Raw genomic sequence first — 17,535 nt, forward strand, 5'->3', positions numbered from 1 at the left:
TGCCTTTACATCTCCCACAAAGATTTTTCTTGTTCACTTGTCTGATTCCTGTCACTTTGTGCTTTGTGCAGTCTAGGCACTAAGTGCTATTACAATTAGAGTTGGGCCGAACGGTTCGCCTGCGAACGGTTCCATGCGAACTTCCGTGGTTCGCGTTCGCGTCCCGCAGGCGAACCTTTGCGGAAGTTCGGTTCGCCCCATAATGCACCATGGAGGGTCAACTTTGACCCTCTACATCACAGTCAGCAGGCACAGTGTAGCCAATTAGGCTACACTAGCCCCTGGAGCCACTCCCCCCTACTAAAAGGCAGGCAGCGGCGACCATTACGGTCACTCGTGTGCCTGCATTAGTGAGAGTAGGGCGAGCTGCTGCACACTCTCTCTCATAGGGAAAGATTAGTTAGGCTTAGCTTGTCCCTGGCTGCATACCTGTTCTGTGAACCCACCACTGCATACCTGTTCTGTGAACCCGCCACTGCATACCTGTTCTGTGAACCCACCACTGCATACCTGTTCTGTGAACCCACCACTGCATACCTGTACTGTGAACCCACCACTGCATACCTGTACTGTGAACCCACCACTGCATACCTGTTCTGTGAACCCACCACTGCATACCTGTACTGTGAACCCACCACTGCATACCTGTTCAGTGAACCCACCACTGCATACCTGTTCTGTGAACCCACCACTGCATACCTGTTCTGTGAACCCACCACTGCATACCTGTTCAGTGAACCCGCCACTGCATACCTGTTCTGTGAACCCACCACTGCATACCTGTACTGTGAACCCACCACTGCATACCTGTACTGTGAACCCACCACTGCATACCTGTTCTGTGAACCCACCACTGCATACCTGTACTGTGAACCCACCACTGCATACCTGTACTGTGAACCCACCACTGCATACCTGTTCTGTGAACCCACCACTGCATACCTGTACTGTGAACCCACCACTGCATACCTGTTCAGTGAACCTGCCACTGCATACCTGTACTGTTCAGTGAACCCACCACTGTATACCTGTTCTGTTCAGTGAACCCGCCACTGCATACCTGTTCTGTTCAGTGAACCCGCCACTGTATACCTGTTCTGTTCAGTGAACCCGCCACTGCATACCTGTTCTGTTCAGTGAACCCGCCACTGTATACCTGTTCTGTTCAGTGAACCCGCCACTGCATACCTGTTCTGTTCAGTGAACCCGCCACTGCATACCTGTTCTGTTCAGTGAACTCTCCACTGCATACCTGTTCTGTTCAGTGAACCCGCCACTGCATACCTGTTCTGTTCAGTGAACCCGCCACTGCATACCTGTTCTGTTCAGTGAACAGTTTGGTGTGTCAGTGTGAAGCAGTACCTTAATTACACTACCTGATTGATGTATACACATGCAAGATGTTTTAAAGCACTTTAGGCCTGTCATTTAGCATTCAATATGATTTCTGCCCTTAAAACGCTGCTTTGCGTCAAATCCAGATTTTTCCCGGGGACTTTTGGCGTGTATCCCACTCCGCCATGCCCCCCTCCAGGTGTTAGACCCCTTGAAACATCTTTTCCATCACTTTTGTGGCCAGCATAAATTTTTTTTTTCAAAGTTCGCATCCCCATTGAAGTCTATTGCGGTTCGCAAACTTTAACGCAAACCGAACCTTCCGCGGAAGTTCGCGAACCCGGTTCGTGAACCTAAAATCGGAGGTTCGGCCCAACTCTAATTACAATGTATGAGTTTTTGCTTAGTGAGATTTAATTTAGGTTCACCCCTCTGTTAAAGGGACATATATCTCAAGACAGAATAAAATAATTAAAGTAACCTTGGCTTTATGAGAAATTAACTGCATAGTTATGTCAGAATAAATGTAAAATGTGTGATGCACCACTCACTGCTACCTGCATTGGCATTCAATCCGGCAGTGCATTTCAGCAAAGTACACTGATAATTAACGAAGAAGATCTGGAGTTTAACTATCTTGCTTTGCTAGCATTTATTAGAGTGCAAAATCATGCCTTTGTTGGAATATAAGAGAGGCAAGCCTGTTTCTTGGTCAAGCTGGCAACCGCCCAGAGCGCAGTATGGAAGAGGGAGCAGGGGGTGCAGACAGGGAAAAGGAGAATGTAGAGTGCAGCAGAGTGAGAACAAAACCATCCCCATCACTATCCAGCCTAGTGGGAGTAGAGATGAGCGTAATGGCGTAATTACATTTCGCGAAATTTCGCGTAATTAGTGTAATTACGATTATGGCCGTAAGTACATAATCGTAATGTAGAAGGATTTAGCAAAATTTCGCGTAAGCGTAATTTTTCGCGTAATTTTCGCATTACTGTGGGTATTACGAAATTAATGCGTATGGCCATGCTCCCAAGCGGAAAAGTTGACGCATGGATCAATGTTAGGTAGCCGCCGACTTTAAGGGTTAATAGCAAAGCCTCCTTAAATGCTAAGAGCCTCAAGTTTGGAGAATATATTAAGGAGATCAGGAGGAATAAGAGGAAAAAATTTTTTTTTCAAAAAGACCTTATAGTTTTTGAGAAAATTGATGTTAAAGTTTCAAAGTAAAAATGTATACAGTTAAAAACCCGCCGACTTTAACGGTTAATAGCAAAGCCTGCTTAAAGTTTAGGAACACCAAATTCCTAGGGTATATTAAGGGGATCAGTGGGAATAAGAGGAAAATTTTGGCTGCCCCTCCCCTTCCGAGACCCCCCAATCCATGGACCATGCGGGCTGGTATAGTCAGGGTGCGGAGCCCAACGCGGTCGGTGCTCCGCATTCTGGCTATCCCAGCCTGCATGGGGGACAAGGGGTTAAAGGGGTCTGGGAGGGGGGACCCCACGTCGTTTTTTTTTTTATATTTCCCACACTCAGAACGAAGTAAGTAAAACTCTTCCCACTTGGGGGAATCTATGAAAATAATACACTATTGTTATCTGTGCAAAAAAAACTGACATTTTCCGCATTTAAAAGACATTTTTGCCCTTGAAACTTAAAAATCTATTTTCTCAAAAACTATAAGGTCTTTTTGAAAAATTTTTTTTCCTCTTATTCCCACTGATCCCCTTAATATACCCTAGGAATTTGGTGTTCCTAAACTTTAAGCAGGCTTTGCTATTAACCGTTAAAGTCGGCGGGTTTTTAAATGTATACATTTTTACTTTGAAACTTTAACATCGATTTTCTCAAAAACTATAAGGTCTTTTTGAAAAAAAAATTTCTCCTCTTATTCCTCCTGATCTCCTTAATATATTCTCCAAATTTGAGGCTCTTAGCATTTAAGGGGGCTTTGCTATTAACCCTTAAAGTCGGCGGCTTTTTTATATTATACGGGAGCGTTACGGTTTAACGCGAAATTACGGTAGCGTTTAATGCAAAATTACGGCATGAACGAAATGCGAAATTACGCGTTGAAAATTACGCTTACGCTATTTTCAATTACGATTTTAATGGCAATTACGCTACCGTAATTTCGCATCGTAATCGCAAATTTCGCATGCGTAATTATAGTAATGCGAAATTACGAAAATTTCGGCTCAACTCTAAGTGGGAGACACTGATGATCTATACTCCTGTTGGGGGGCAGTAATCCCATGTCTACCGCAACAGTAGTTTACGTGATGATACTGCCGTCCTACAGCTATTGCAGTTGAGGTGCCTGCCCAAGAAGAGTCTTATTGCATATGTCTCCTGAGTCCCTGTCTGGATGGGGAGCTCTCGCTTATGCTGTGGCAGCACTTTGAACAATGGGAGGGCTCACTGGCTGAGGGGGTCTGGGATGGCAAGTGGCAACCCATATACTCAGGGAGGCAGGGTGCACTGGCTGAGGGAGAAGGGGGTGAGGTAGAGCTGGCAACCTATAACTTATCCTTGGGGTGGAGGGAGGATGTTATTTTTTCTTACACTTTCCTTGAGAGCAATTTAACCTAGAAACTGCCCTGAAGAAAGGGGAGCTGTAAGGGTTGTGGCTCCACCCTACTGTAGGAAGTCTGATTTCTGACCTGGCTAATCCACTCAGCTGAGCGTTGGCCATGGTGGGCATTGTTCTCCCCACTCGAACCACCCACTCCTCATGTGCTGCTCCGACAGCTCTGTACAACCTTGGCACTGCACTATTGCCTGAGGGATCAAATACCTGTGTATGAAGCTTAAAGTACACCTGAACCAAGAAAAAAAAAGATTTTTACTTATCCGGGTCTCCTTCCAGCCCCCATGGTCACTGAGGTCCCTCACTGTCCTCCAGGTCCACTCTGTTGTTCCACTATCATCCCATGAAGTGCATGTGCTGTTTCGGCCATGCTAAGTGCAGTTACAAGTCTTTACAAACCACACATGTAGAGAACGCACATACCTTTAAAAAAAGGGGAGTAGTACAGTATATAACACGGAAGTATGTTTTACATACTGCTTTAGTTAAATGTCAAGTTAAACGTTTTAAAACTCCTTTTCCTGCACTGCTATAAAAAACCACCACCAGTGAAAACCCTACAGTAATACACTCCTTAAACTGTAGTTGTTCTAAATAATTGTTTGTCATTGTTTTGGGTGACTGATCCCTATACAAACATGATCCCTATACAAACAGGCTGCTCAAGGGTGTATGGATCGCCATAACAACCAGAGCAGCTGCTATGGGGCCTGTAGCTTCCCATAACCTGTCCTTATTTTTTCTTTATTTAATACTCTAAGAAACACCCGGGCCACCCATTAAACCCCCCCCCCCCTCCCAACAACAACCCCAACAATGTCACCTGGAGTGCGCATCGCGGCTGCATTTACTCCTGCAGTTCTGGGCACCGCCGAGCATCAGTGTTGCCATGGCAACAGAACACAAAATCCGGGCCACGCAGTGGTCATCTGACTTCCGTGTTCTGTTGCTGTGGCAACACTGATGCTTGGCAGTGGCCAGAACTGCAGGGGAGAGAGGCGGTATGTGAGAATGATGCGGGCTCTGGGCGACAACGTGAGTGCAACATGTGTGGTGAGCCATGATAAGAGCACAGTGTTTTTGGAGGACAACAGCTGCAGATTTTGTTTGTGTCTGTGGGGTATTGGAAGGTGTTTGTTTGTTCTGTAACTTTACTGTGTGTGTGTGAGGGAGGGGTGGGAATGGAAGGTGTGTGTGTTTTGTAACTTTATTGTGTATGAGTGTGTGGGGGGGGGGGGAGGGGGAGTAGGAGATGGTTCTGTGTGTGTTGTGTGTGTGTTGTTACTCAGTGTGTGTGTGTGTGTGTGTGTGTGTGTGTGTGTGTGTGTGTGTGTGTGTGTGTGTGTGTGTGTGTGTGTGTGTACTGTGTGCTGAGAGGGTGGACGTGGGGAGTTGTGTGTGTTTTGTTAGTTACTTTGTGTGTGTGTGTGGGGGAGGGGGGATATAATTTACTGTGTGTGGGGCGGGGGTCATGAAAAAAATTGCTATAGGGCCCAGTCACTTCTAGCTACGCCCCTGATGCTGCTCGTCTTTTTGTGCCATGAGGAGAGAGGAGGGTGTAAGAAAAGCATAAACAATCTGCAGCAATCAAAACAGTCTTCAGTCTGCACACACTTGTGGACACCTGTACAAACTTTGGATAGTCACCTGAAATGATCACGAATGGTCATGTCATACTAATATAATTTAGCCCGGTACACACTTTCAATTTTGATTGGCCACTGAAAGGATGGTAAATATCTTGGGTTCTTCTTGAGACTCCAATCACACAATACACGCATACACCACAGTTGCCCTTGGTAATCAATCAGTGGCATTGGGAGTGAGAAATAATCAGACCACATGAACAGCATGATCAGAACTCACTCAAAGTTTACTTCAGTGTTACAGACTATACAGGCATTTTTACATCATCAAGCATCACAGCAAAAGTAACCAATAAATTACATTACATTATTAAAAAAGGAATACGCTAATGATCGTAAATTCTTCTCACAGAAACTCAGAAACATCGGCTACAATCTATTCTCATCATTAAAGCCTGCTGCATTTTGGTTGATAAGCTACTATGTTATGGTGTATTTCATACTAGGAAAAATAGACCTTGAGATGCTGTTTTCCAGCCTTGAATACAAGACAAAGATAAATAAGTTGTTAGTTATTGTTAAAGAGAAGAATTAAATCTAATATATTGGCTTCATATAAAAATGGCTTCTCAATGGCTCCCTGTAATTTACTTGTATTAATAACAAAAGCTATGAAACTAAAAAGAAAACGGCTTCTTAAAGAAAGAAAATGGCTCCTTAGTACAAAATGGTGTCTAAGCACAAAATGGCTGCTGAAAGGTTCAAATAATCTGCCACTTCCATGTAGTATGCACAATCTGCTCATAGTATTCAATATCTGTTGACCTTATTACATGGAGGTGGCTCAGCAAATTGGCCAATCATAATTGAAAGTGTGTATCAGGCTTAAAATACAATTCACTAAACAAAAAGAAGCACTCCACAAGCTGTCATCTGCCTTTATAGGTTTTCTTTTTACTATTTCAATCTTATTTTACTCTTTTACTGCTTTGTGTTTTTTTGTACTTTTTTGCCTGAACATAATTTTCTCTGCATTATGTTTCTGACAGGAATGTGTTAAAGTATGGTCTAGGCCATCTTGGACGTCTGTTTTATTTCTCTATGGGATTTCATGTTCGGATCATCGGAAAACCTGCAAGTTTTAATGAAGCCCCGATCTTTGTGGTTGCTCCACACTCTTCATTTTTCGATGCGATTGCAGTAATCACTTCAGGAATGCCTTCAATTCTATCCAGAATAGAAAATCTTTCTGTGCCCATATTTGGCAGTAAGAACCATTTAACTTTTTCCATGTAACCTTATGCAAAGCAATGCTTGGCCATCAGGTAGTGAAGCATCAGTTTACATTTTGACTCCAACCAAGACATCAAAGAGAGCCATTGGGCCATATGCAATTCACTTTTTCACCTGAGTTTTCTCCTAGGAGATAATTTTTCATCTTCAATTTAAAATAACTTTCCAGCATTTTTCTACTAAAAAAGTTTCAAAAAGTAGGTGAAAAAGTACTATCAAAATTATTTTGAGTATTTTCTTGCTTTCTGGTGGCATAAAAGGTATTGTATTGACAAGTTTAAAATTATCACCTAGGAGAAAACTCAGGTGAAAAAGTGAATTGCATATGGGCCATTGTATCTTTTACATTGCTTGTTGTTGTAAAAAAGAGAGAAAACACACACACACACACACACGCACGCACGCACACACGCACGCACGCACACACACACACACACATATACACACACACACACACACACACACACACATATACACACACACACACACACACACATATACACACACACACACACACACACACACACACACACACACACACACACACACACACACACACACACACACACACTCTCTGCAGCCCCCAATAGCCTAGTACAAGTGCTGAGGATACAGGGACTGTGTGTATGTGGATAGAAGACAATGAGTTGTGGTAAACAGAACATGCTCAAAATGGGAAACTATTAGCAGTGGGGTACTACAAGGGTCAGCACTTGGTCCCATTCTTTTTCATGTATTTATTTAAGATTTAGTGGATGGAATACAGGGTAATGTAGCCATCTTTGCAGATGATACAAAATTATCAGAATTGTCAACTCTAATGGTGGCCACTAATGATCCAATCTTTTTCATCCAATAATACCATTTCTATGTAATATAAGGGAACTGCCTAAATTATCCATTCAATATATTCACTCAATTTACCCTTATGCTACATAGATTTGGTAAAATTGGATGAAAGATATTGGATCATTAGTGGCTACCTTTAGACGGACAGTGACACATTACAACAGGATCTTGACAACATGTGACTTATGGGCAGGCACATGGCAAATTACATTTAATGTTGATAAATGTAAGCTCATGCACCTTGGATGTACCAATGGTAGAACACCATATCAAATAATTGCCATACAGCTGGGGCTTGAAGAAGGACTTGGGAATAGTTGATAACAAGTTAAGTAACCCTATCCAATGCCAATCAGTGGTTGCTAAAGCAAATACAATTCTGAGATGCATAAAATGTGAAATAAAATCTAGAAATGCTAGTTTAATACACCCTCTGTATAAATCACTTGTGCAGCCGCATTTGAAGTATGAGATACAATTTTGGGCACCACATTATAGAAAAGATATTGACCTTCTAGAACAGGCACATAGGCAACTAAATTAATCAGAGGGAATAATTTAGTATTATTAATTTACTATGATAGGTTGGAAAAACTGGGCTTATTTAGCTTTGAAAAAATGCGACTAAGAGGTGACCTGATTAACATGTAAAATATAATGTATAAAATTGAATAGTATTATTTTTCATGTGGCCTACAAAATTAGAATCTTGACCCACAAAAATCATATATTGACAATCTTGATATTGTATTGTATTGTAGGGACTAGTGTTGGGCGAACAGTGTTCGCCACTGTTCGGGTTCTGCAGAACATCACCCTGTTCGGGTGATGTTCGAGTTCGGCCGAACACCTGACGGTGCTCGGCCAAACCGTTCGGCCATATGGCCGAACTAAGAGCGCATGGCCGAACGTTCCCCGAACGTTCGGCTAGCGCTGTGATTGGCCGAACGGGTCACGTGGTTCGGACCCGAACGCGCTCTGATTGGCCGAACTGTCACGTGGTTCGGGTAAATAAATACCCGAACCACGTCATATCTCCGCCATTTGTCTGTGGGTTTAGCTTTGGGTAGGCAGGCAGGGTAGTTCGCGCTCCAGCCACGCTAGCCAGGGTCCCCCCCAGTCATTGTGTGTCGCTGCTGGGAACAGTAGTACACCGCTCGTTCAGCCACACTATATAGCATTCTGTGTACTGTTCTGTGTCTGCTGGGAACAGTAGTACACCGCTCGTTCAGCCACACTATATAGCATTCTGTGTACTGTTCTGTGTCTGCTGGGAACAGTAGTACACCGCTCGTTCAGCCACACTATATAGCATTCTGTGTACTGTTCTGTGTCTGCTGGGAACAGTAGTACACCGCTCGTTCAGCCACACTATATAGCATTCTGTGTACTGTTCTGTGTCTGCTGGGAACAGTAGTACACCGCTCGTTCAGCCACACTATATAGCATTCTGTGTACTGTTCTGTGTCTGCTGGGAATAGTGGTACACCGCTCGTTCAGCCACACTATATAGCATTCTGTGTACTGTTCTGTGTCTGCTGGGAACAGTAGTACACCGCTCGTTCAGCCACACTATATAGCATTCTGTGTACTGTTCTGTGTCTGCTGGGAATAGTGGTACACCGCTCGTTCAGCCACACTATATAGCATTCTGTGTACTGTTCTGTGTCTGCTGGGAACAGTAGTACACCGCTCGTTCAGCCACACTATATAGCATTCTGTGTACTGTTCTGTGTCTGCTGGGAACAGTAGTACACCGCTCGTTCAGCCACACTATATAGCATTCTGTGTACTGTTCTGTGTCTGCTGGGAACAGTAGTACACCGCTCGTTCAGCCACACTATATAGCATTCTGTGTACTGTTCTGTGTCTGCTGGGAACAGTAGTACACCGCTCGTTCAGCCACACTATATAGCATTCTGTGTACTGTTCTGTGTCTGCTGGGAATAGTGGTACACCGCTCGTTCAGCCACACTATATAGCATTCTGTGTACTGTTCTGTGTCTGCTGGGAACAGTAGTACACCGCTCGTTCAGCCACACTATATAGCATTCTGTGTACTGTTCTGTGTCTGCTGGGAACAGTAGTACACCGCTCGTTCAGCCACACTATATAGCATTCTGTGTACTGTTCTGTGTCTGCTGGGAATAGTGGTACACCGCTCGTTCAGCCACACTATATAGCATTCTGTGTACTGTTCTGTGTCTGCTGGGAATAGTGGTACACCGCTCACCCGTCACTGTATAGCATTGTGCTCTGTGTCGCTGCTGGGAATAGTGGTACTGTATAGCATTTCTGTACTGCCACTGTACTGCTGCCAGTCAGCGTGTACTGTAAGGATAAGTGAAATGAGGAAGAAATCCGGTGAAAGAGGGAGGGGCAAGGGAAGAGGTGTTTCCCCTGACGGTTCACGTACAGGCCACAGGGGAGCACCCAAGAAAACCCACTCAATACCGCCCATGTTGTCCAGGACAACAACCCTCACAAATCCAAAAGAACAGGACCAGATAATTACTTGGATGACCTCTCAAGCGTCCAGCAGTGGGTTAAGCAGCACCAGCACATCACGCACGAGGTCCGAGTCCTCAGCCAGTTACAAGGAGCCAGTGGGCACAAAGCTGACACAACCGGCAGCGACACCACGCACACAACTGCCAGATAACCAGTCCGATGAATTACCTCAGGACACAATGGGGTATTCGCAGGAGCTATTCCCAGCCCAACAAACTTCCACCTTTCAAAGGTCAATGGAGGAACAGCCAGAAATGTTGTGCCTGGATTCACAACCGTTAACTGTGGGAAATGCACCGCGCACTGAAATACAAGGCGAGTCCGAGGACTCGGAAACCCAAATCCCAGAGCAATTTGGGCAGGAGGGGTTGCAATTGCAGGAGGTCGGCCGACAAGATCTGGAAGACGACGTTGGAGTGTGCTGCGCAGAGGTTGTTGTGGGGAGCTCTACTCCACGGCGGTGGCCCACAATGACATATGACGAGTTTGAGGAGATGGAAGAGGAGGGTATGGACAATGTGGACAGAGACCCAGATTTTGTTTGTGAACGAGAACATCGCCGTCGTAGCAGCAGCACAGATGAGTCTGTTGAAGAACACACTGCTGCACGAGTTCGCCTTGTGCCACAAGGTAGGCGGCGCGCAATTTCAGGCACCACAAGCGTGGAAGTTCAAGTGAGAGGCAAAAGAGGAGCAAACAGAAATCGCCAGCAAGGAGGCAGGTGCTCCAAAGTCTGGGCTTTCTTTGAAGACTGCACTGAGGATGTTACCATGGCGATTTGCAAGGTGTGCAAGACCCGCCTGAGCAGGGGGAAAAATATTAACAACCTCTCCACCACCAGCATGAGCCGTCACATGCTATCCAAACATCCCACTCTTTGGGCAAACGCGTCAGGACAGGGTACCAGAAACAACACTGCCTCCCTTGGGTTCACCAGACCCGCCTCAGCAGCAGCAGTAGCCCAGCCATTGCGTGGTTCACAACATTCACAAACATCAGACGACGCTGACACTGTCACTTTCCGGAGTAGTGCTCTTGAGGTCTCCCAGTGTTCATCAAACACAACAACCAACAGCCCTTCCGTGTGCAGCGCTACGGTTCAGTTGTCTGTGTCGGAGATGTTTGAGCGCAAGAGGAAATTGCCAGCAAATGACCCCCGGGCCGTGGCAGTAACAGCCAGCATAGCCAAGCTTCTGGCCTGCGAAATGCTGCCATATCGATTGGTGGAGACAAACAGCTTCAAGGGCATGATGTCAGTGGCCATCCCACGTTACGTGGTTCCCAGCCGCTACCACTTTGCACGCTCTGCAGTGCCTGAGTTGCATGAGCACGTGGTCAGCAAAATAACCCGAAGCTTGAAGAATGCCGTTGCCTGCAAGGTTCACCTCACCACTGACACCTGGACGAGTGCGTTCGGCCAGGGTCGATACATCTCCCTTACCGCGCACTGGGTGAACCTTGTGGAGCCTGGCAGCGATTCCTCACCTGCTACGGCACGGGTGTTGCCCACGCCACAAACAGCTGCACCGCCGTCCCTCCCACTGGATAACAACAGCAGCACCTACCTCTCTGACTCCTTCTCCTCCAACGCATCTCAAAGCTGTACCTCATCCGGAAACGCTAACCCAGCAGCAGTAGGATCGTGGAAGCAGTGCAGCACAGCTGTTGGCATGCGTCAGCAAGCGTTGCTGAAGCTAATCTGCCTTGGGGATAAGCAGCACACAGGGGAGGAAATTTGGAGGGGAATAAAGGAACAGACGGATTTGTGGCTGGCACCGCTGGACCTGAAACCGGGCATGGTTGTGTGTGATAATGGGAGTAATCTCATTCGCGCTTTAAGGTTGGCTAAGCTGACACACATCCCTTGCCTGGCGCACGTGATGAACCTAGTAGTTCAGCGGTTCCTGAGGACATACCCAGGCGTGCCCGATCTGCTGTTGAAGGTGCGTCGAGTGTCCAAACATTGTAGAAATTCCAGTACTGCTTCGGGGGCACTCGCCAAGATGCAGGAGCGCTTCAATCTCCCCCACCATCGCTTGCTGTGTGATGTCCCTACGCGCTGGAATTCTACGCTGCACATGCTAGCCCGCTTTTGCGAGCAGAAGAGTGCAGTGGTCCAGTACATGACGGCGCAGTACCGAGGCGCATCCGGCCAGCTGCCAAGCTTCTGTGGATCCGATTGGGCCAACATGTTGGACCTCTGCCAAGTCCTCCAAAATTTTGAGCAATCCACGTTGCTTGTGAGCAGTGACAACTCTTCAGTCAGCATTACCATACCACTGCTGTGTTTACTGAAGAGGTCGATGTTAAAAATCAAGGAAACAGCTGTCATGATGCAACTGGGGGAATCTGAAGGAGAAAACGATCAGCGTGATGGTACCAACATCAGGCCATCCGCCTCAGGGAACGCTGGCCCCAGCAGCTATGACGAAGAAGAGGAGGAGGAACAGCTGGAGTTGGAGCAGGAATTTCATGCCACCACTGACGAGGGCCAGAGCGGTGCACGTTGGACTTCCACAATTCAACGCGAATGGTCAGCAGAAGCAGACCAGGAGGAAGGTGACGACTATGATGCATCACAACAACTATCACAACGCTCACAAGAGGATGATGAGGATTCTGGTAGGACTCTGGCACACATGGCTCAATTCATGCTAGACTGCATTGAACGTGACCCACGCATTGTGCGCATTCTGGACAACACCAATTACTGGGTTTATACCCTTCTGGATCCACGGTACAAACACAATGTTCCAAAACTGCTTGAAGAAAGAGTCAGACAGGTCAAAATGGAAGAATACCAGCAGGCCCTTGTGGAGACTTTAGAGAGGAGATTGACATCCTCCCCCTCCTCTAGCCAGTTGTACGCAGACAGACTGACTTCCGCAAACCCAGGACGACCAGGAGGGCAGCAAACAACGCAAGCCGCAGCTAGTACCCAAAAGGGAATGGTATCGGCAGTGTCCTTGGAGTGGGAAAATTTTCTGACACCCATGCAGCCGCAGCCCACTGAACAGCAAGCGTGCAGATCCACCTCCAACACCGATCGCCTGGAGAAGATGGTCAAGGACTACATGTCAGATGGCGTAGCTGTGTCGAACCATCCATCTGCACCCTTCAACTATTGGGTATCGAAGCTAGACACCTGGCACGAACTGGCAATGTACGCAATAGAGGTGCTGGCTTGCCCGGCAGCCAGCGTTATGTCGGAACGCTGTTTCAGTGCTGCCGGAGGCATCGTCACAGATCGGCGTATCCGCCTCTCTACAGAAAATGCAGACCGTCTGACTCAAATTAAAATGAATCAATCCTGGATTGGAAATGACTACGCAACACTCCAGGACCCCAACCAAGTAACATGACCAATGAACATCTGGGATGGTGTTGCGTTTCCGGGCCCTGTTTATTGAACCTCTCATCTGTATTACATTTATGACTGCATGGCGGCAAAAAGCATTGCTGCTATATCCGCACGCTTTTTGTCCACATGCAAGGCCTGGGTTGTTGTGTCTCACAAAGCGTGGCCTTCTCCTCCTGCGCCTGCTCCTGTTCCATCACGTCTGCTGCTGCTGGGTTAGCGTTGCCGCGTGGTCCCTGTTTATTGAACCACTTATCTTTATTACATTTATGACTGCATGGCGGTACAAAGCATGCTATCCGCACGCTTCTTGCCCTCATGCAAGGCCTGGGTTGTTGTGTCTCACAAAGCGTGGCCTTCTCCTCCTGCGCCTGCTCCTGTTCCATCACGTCTGCTGCTGCTGGGTTAGCGTTGCCGCGTGGTCCCTGTTTATTGAACCACTTATCTTTATTACATTTATGACTGCATGGCGGTACAAAGCATGCTATCCGCACGCTTCTTGCCCTCATGCAAGGCCTGGGTTGTTGTGTCTCACAAAGCGTGGCCTTCTCCTCCTGCGCCTCCTCCTGTTCCATCACGTCTGCTGCTGCTGGGTTAGCGTTGCCGCGTGGTCCCTGTTTATTGAACCACTTATCTTTATTACATTTATGACTGCATGGCGGTACAAAGCCTGCTATCCGCACGCTTCTTGCCCTCATGCAAGGCCGGGGTTGTTGTGTCTCACAAAGCGTGGCCTTCTTCTCCTCCTGCGCCACCCTCCTCCTGTTCCATCACGTGTGCTGCTGCTGGGTTAGCGTTGCCGCGTGGTCCCTGTTTATTGAACCACTTATCTTTATTACATTTATGACTGCATGGCGGTACAAAGCATGCTATCCGCACGCTTCTTGCCCTCATGCAAGGCCTGGGTTGTTGTGTCTCACAAAGCGTGGCCTTCTCCTCCTGCGCCTCCTCCTGTTCCATCACGTCTGCTGCTGCTGGGTTAGCGTTGCCGCGTGGTCCCTGTTTATTGAACCACTTATCTTTATTACATTTATGACTGCATGGCGGTACAAAGCCTGCTATCCGCACGCTTCTTGCCCTCATGCAAGGCCGGGGTTGTTGTGTCTCACAAAGCGTGGCCTTCTTCTCCTCCTGCGCCACCCTCCTCCTGTTCCATCACGTGTGCTGCTGCTGGGTTAGCGTTACCGGTCCCTTTTCCTGGAACCTCTTATATGTATTACATTTATGACTGCATGCCGACAAAAAACATGTTACCTGTGCAAAGAAAACAGACATTTCCCGCATTTAAAAGACAGTTTTCCCTTTGAAACTTTAAAATCGATTTTCTCAAAAACTATAAGCTCTTTTTGCTAATTTTTTTTTCCTCTTGTACCCACTCCCAAGGTGCACATACCCTGTAAATTTGGGGTATGTGGCATGTAAGGAGGCTTTACAAACCACAAAAGTTCGGGTCCCCATTGACTTCCATTATGTTCGGAGTTCGGGTCGAACACCCGAACATCGCGGCCATGTTCGGCCTGTTCGGCCCGAACCCGAACATCTAGATGTTCGCCCAACACTAGTAGGGACCCACAATACAATACTTAGATTGTCAACACATGATTTCTGTTGGTCCAGATTCAAATTTTCCTGATCACATGAAAAATAACTTTGTCTTTCCTAATATGGTTTGCAAATGAATGTTGGTATTTTTATGTGTACTATTAAGACCAGTAGACTGGTTCTTTTCTAGATGATATCTTTTTGTATTGTAGTTTTGTCTTGAATTAACAGTTTTTTTTTCATAAAATTGAGGTTTTACTGATAAATGACATATGTTTTTGTGATAATCAAAATTTTAATATACAGTTTTCCCCATTAAACTCCCATAAACCAATCAATTTCCTTATTCAACCCAGGATAGTGTATAGCGCCAACTTGTGGGCAAAAAATAAAAATCAATTAAAAAAAAAGGATTACTTTCGTTATTAACTCCTTCTAAACCCCTCTTCCCCAAAGTTACCAAAGTAGCCTGTGGGGTGAATATATATCTCAGTAACCACACATTTACCTGTGTAGGACATAGGTGGGTAGTTATATAGTGACATAGTTATTTTGGTTGAAAAAAGACATACGTCCATCAAGTTCAACCAGTATAAAGTACAACACCAGCCTGCTCCCTCACATATCCCTGTTGATCCAGAGGAAGGCGAAAAAAACCCTTACATGGCATGGTCCAATTAGCCCCAAAAGGGAAAAATTCCTTCCCGACTCCAGATGGCAATCAGATAAAATCCCTGAATCAACATCATTAGGCATTACCTAGTAATTGTAGCCATGGATGTCTTTCAACGCAAGGAAAGGATCTAAGCCCCTTTTAAATGCAGGTATAGAGTTTGCCATAACGACTTCCTGTGGCAATGCATTCCACATCTTAATCACTCTTACTGTAAAGAACCCTTTCCTAAATAAATGGCTAAAACTTTTTTCCTCCATGCGCAGAATGCGCAGATCATGTCCTCTAGTCCTTTGAGAAGGCCTAGGGACAAAAAGCTAATCCGCCAAGCTATTATATTGCCCTCTGATGTATTTATACATGTTAATTAGATCCCCTCTAAGGCGTCTTTTCTCTAGACTAAATAAACCCAGTTTATCTAACCTTTCTTGGTAAGTGAGACCTTCCATCCCACGTATCAATTTTGTTGCTCGTCTCTGCACCTGCTCTAAAACTGCAATATCTTTTTTGTAATGTGGTGCCCAGAACTGAATTCCATATTCCAGATGTGGCCTTACTAGAGAGTTAAACAGGGGCAATATTATGCTAGCATCTCGAGTTTTCATTTCCCTTTTAATGCATCCCAAAATTTTGTTAGCTTTAGCTGCAGCGGCTTGGCATTGAGTACGATTATTTAACTTGTTGTCGATGAGTACTCCTAAGTCTATCTCCAAGTTTGATGTCCCCAACTGTATCCCATTTATTTTGTATGGGGCTAGACCAGGGGTAGGGAACCTTGGCTCTCCAGCTGTGATAAAACTACAAATCCCAGCATGCATTTGCCTTTATTAATCATGACTGTGGCTATAAGACTCCTGCAATGCATTGTGGGACTTGTAGTTCCTTAACAGCTGGAAAGCCAAGGTTCCCTACCCCTGGGCTAGACCATTGGTACAACCAAAATGCATGACTATACATTTTTCAACATTGAATTTCATCTGCCATGTATGCACCCATATAGCCATCCTATCCAGATCCTGTTGCAACATGACACTATCTTCCTGAGAGTTGCTGATTCTGCCCAATTTTGTATCATCTGCAAAAATAGCAACATTGCTCACTACTGCATCTACTAGGTCATTAATAAATAAATTGAAGAGCACTGGACCCAGAACAGACCCCTGTGGGACCCCACTGCTAACAGTCTCCCATTTTGAGTACGATCCATTGACCACAACTCTTTGTTTTCTGTCCATTAGCCAGTTCCCTATCCATGCACACAGACTCTTCCTCAGTCCTTGCATCCTCAACTTTTGCACCAGACTTTTGTGGGGAACAGTGTCGAAGGCCTTTGCAAAGTTCAAGTATATCACATCTACAGCATTCCCATTATCCATATTAGCATTCACTACCTCATAAAAGCTGAGCATGTTAGTCAAACAGGACCTGTTTTTAGTAAACCCATGTTGATGCTGAGAAATAAGATTATTTTCTACTATGAAGTCATGTATAGTATCTCTTAGTAACTCCTCAAATAGTTTGCATACAACTGATGTTAAGCTTACAGGTCTATAATTTCCTGGATATGATTTTTTGCCCTTCTTAAATAATGGGAAAACGTGGGCTGTACGCCAATCTACTGGGACTCAGGCAGTTGAAAGAGAGTCACAAAAGATAAGATAAAGGGGTTTATCTATAACTGAACTTAATTCCCTTAGGACCAGAGGATGCATGCCACCCGGGCCAGGTGCCTTGTCTATTTTTAATTTATTTAGTCTTGCCTTCACTTCTTCCTGCATTAAGTATTTAATATTACAGTTAG

At 45.7% G+C, this 17,535-nt stretch overlaps 1 protein-coding gene across 6 annotated transcripts in view; it reads left to right on the forward strand.

The window, feature by feature from the left end:
- LPCAT2 (lysophosphatidylcholine acyltransferase 2) overlaps window positions 1-17,535 on the forward strand; it is a 390,784-nt gene that overhangs the window by 145,964 nt on the left and 227,285 nt on the right. For 4 of the 6 annotated variants that reach the window (XM_068260831.1, XM_068260828.1, XM_068260829.1 and 1 more), the window contains one exon: window positions 6,558-6,775. In XM_068260831.1, coding sequence (XP_068116932.1) covers window positions 6,558-6,775 — 218 coding nt within the window. Of the gene's footprint in view, window positions 1-4,877; window positions 4,976-6,557; window positions 6,776-17,535 lie in introns of those variants that run through there. The other 2 variants (XM_068260832.1, XM_068260833.1) reach the window with 2 other exon arrangements.

This window comes from Hyperolius riggenbachi, chromosome 11 (assembly GCF_040937935.1).
Source record: "Hyperolius riggenbachi isolate aHypRig1 chromosome 11, aHypRig1.pri, whole genome shotgun sequence".
Classification (NCBI taxonomy): Eukaryota; Metazoa; Chordata; class Amphibia; order Anura; family Hyperoliidae; genus Hyperolius; species Hyperolius riggenbachi.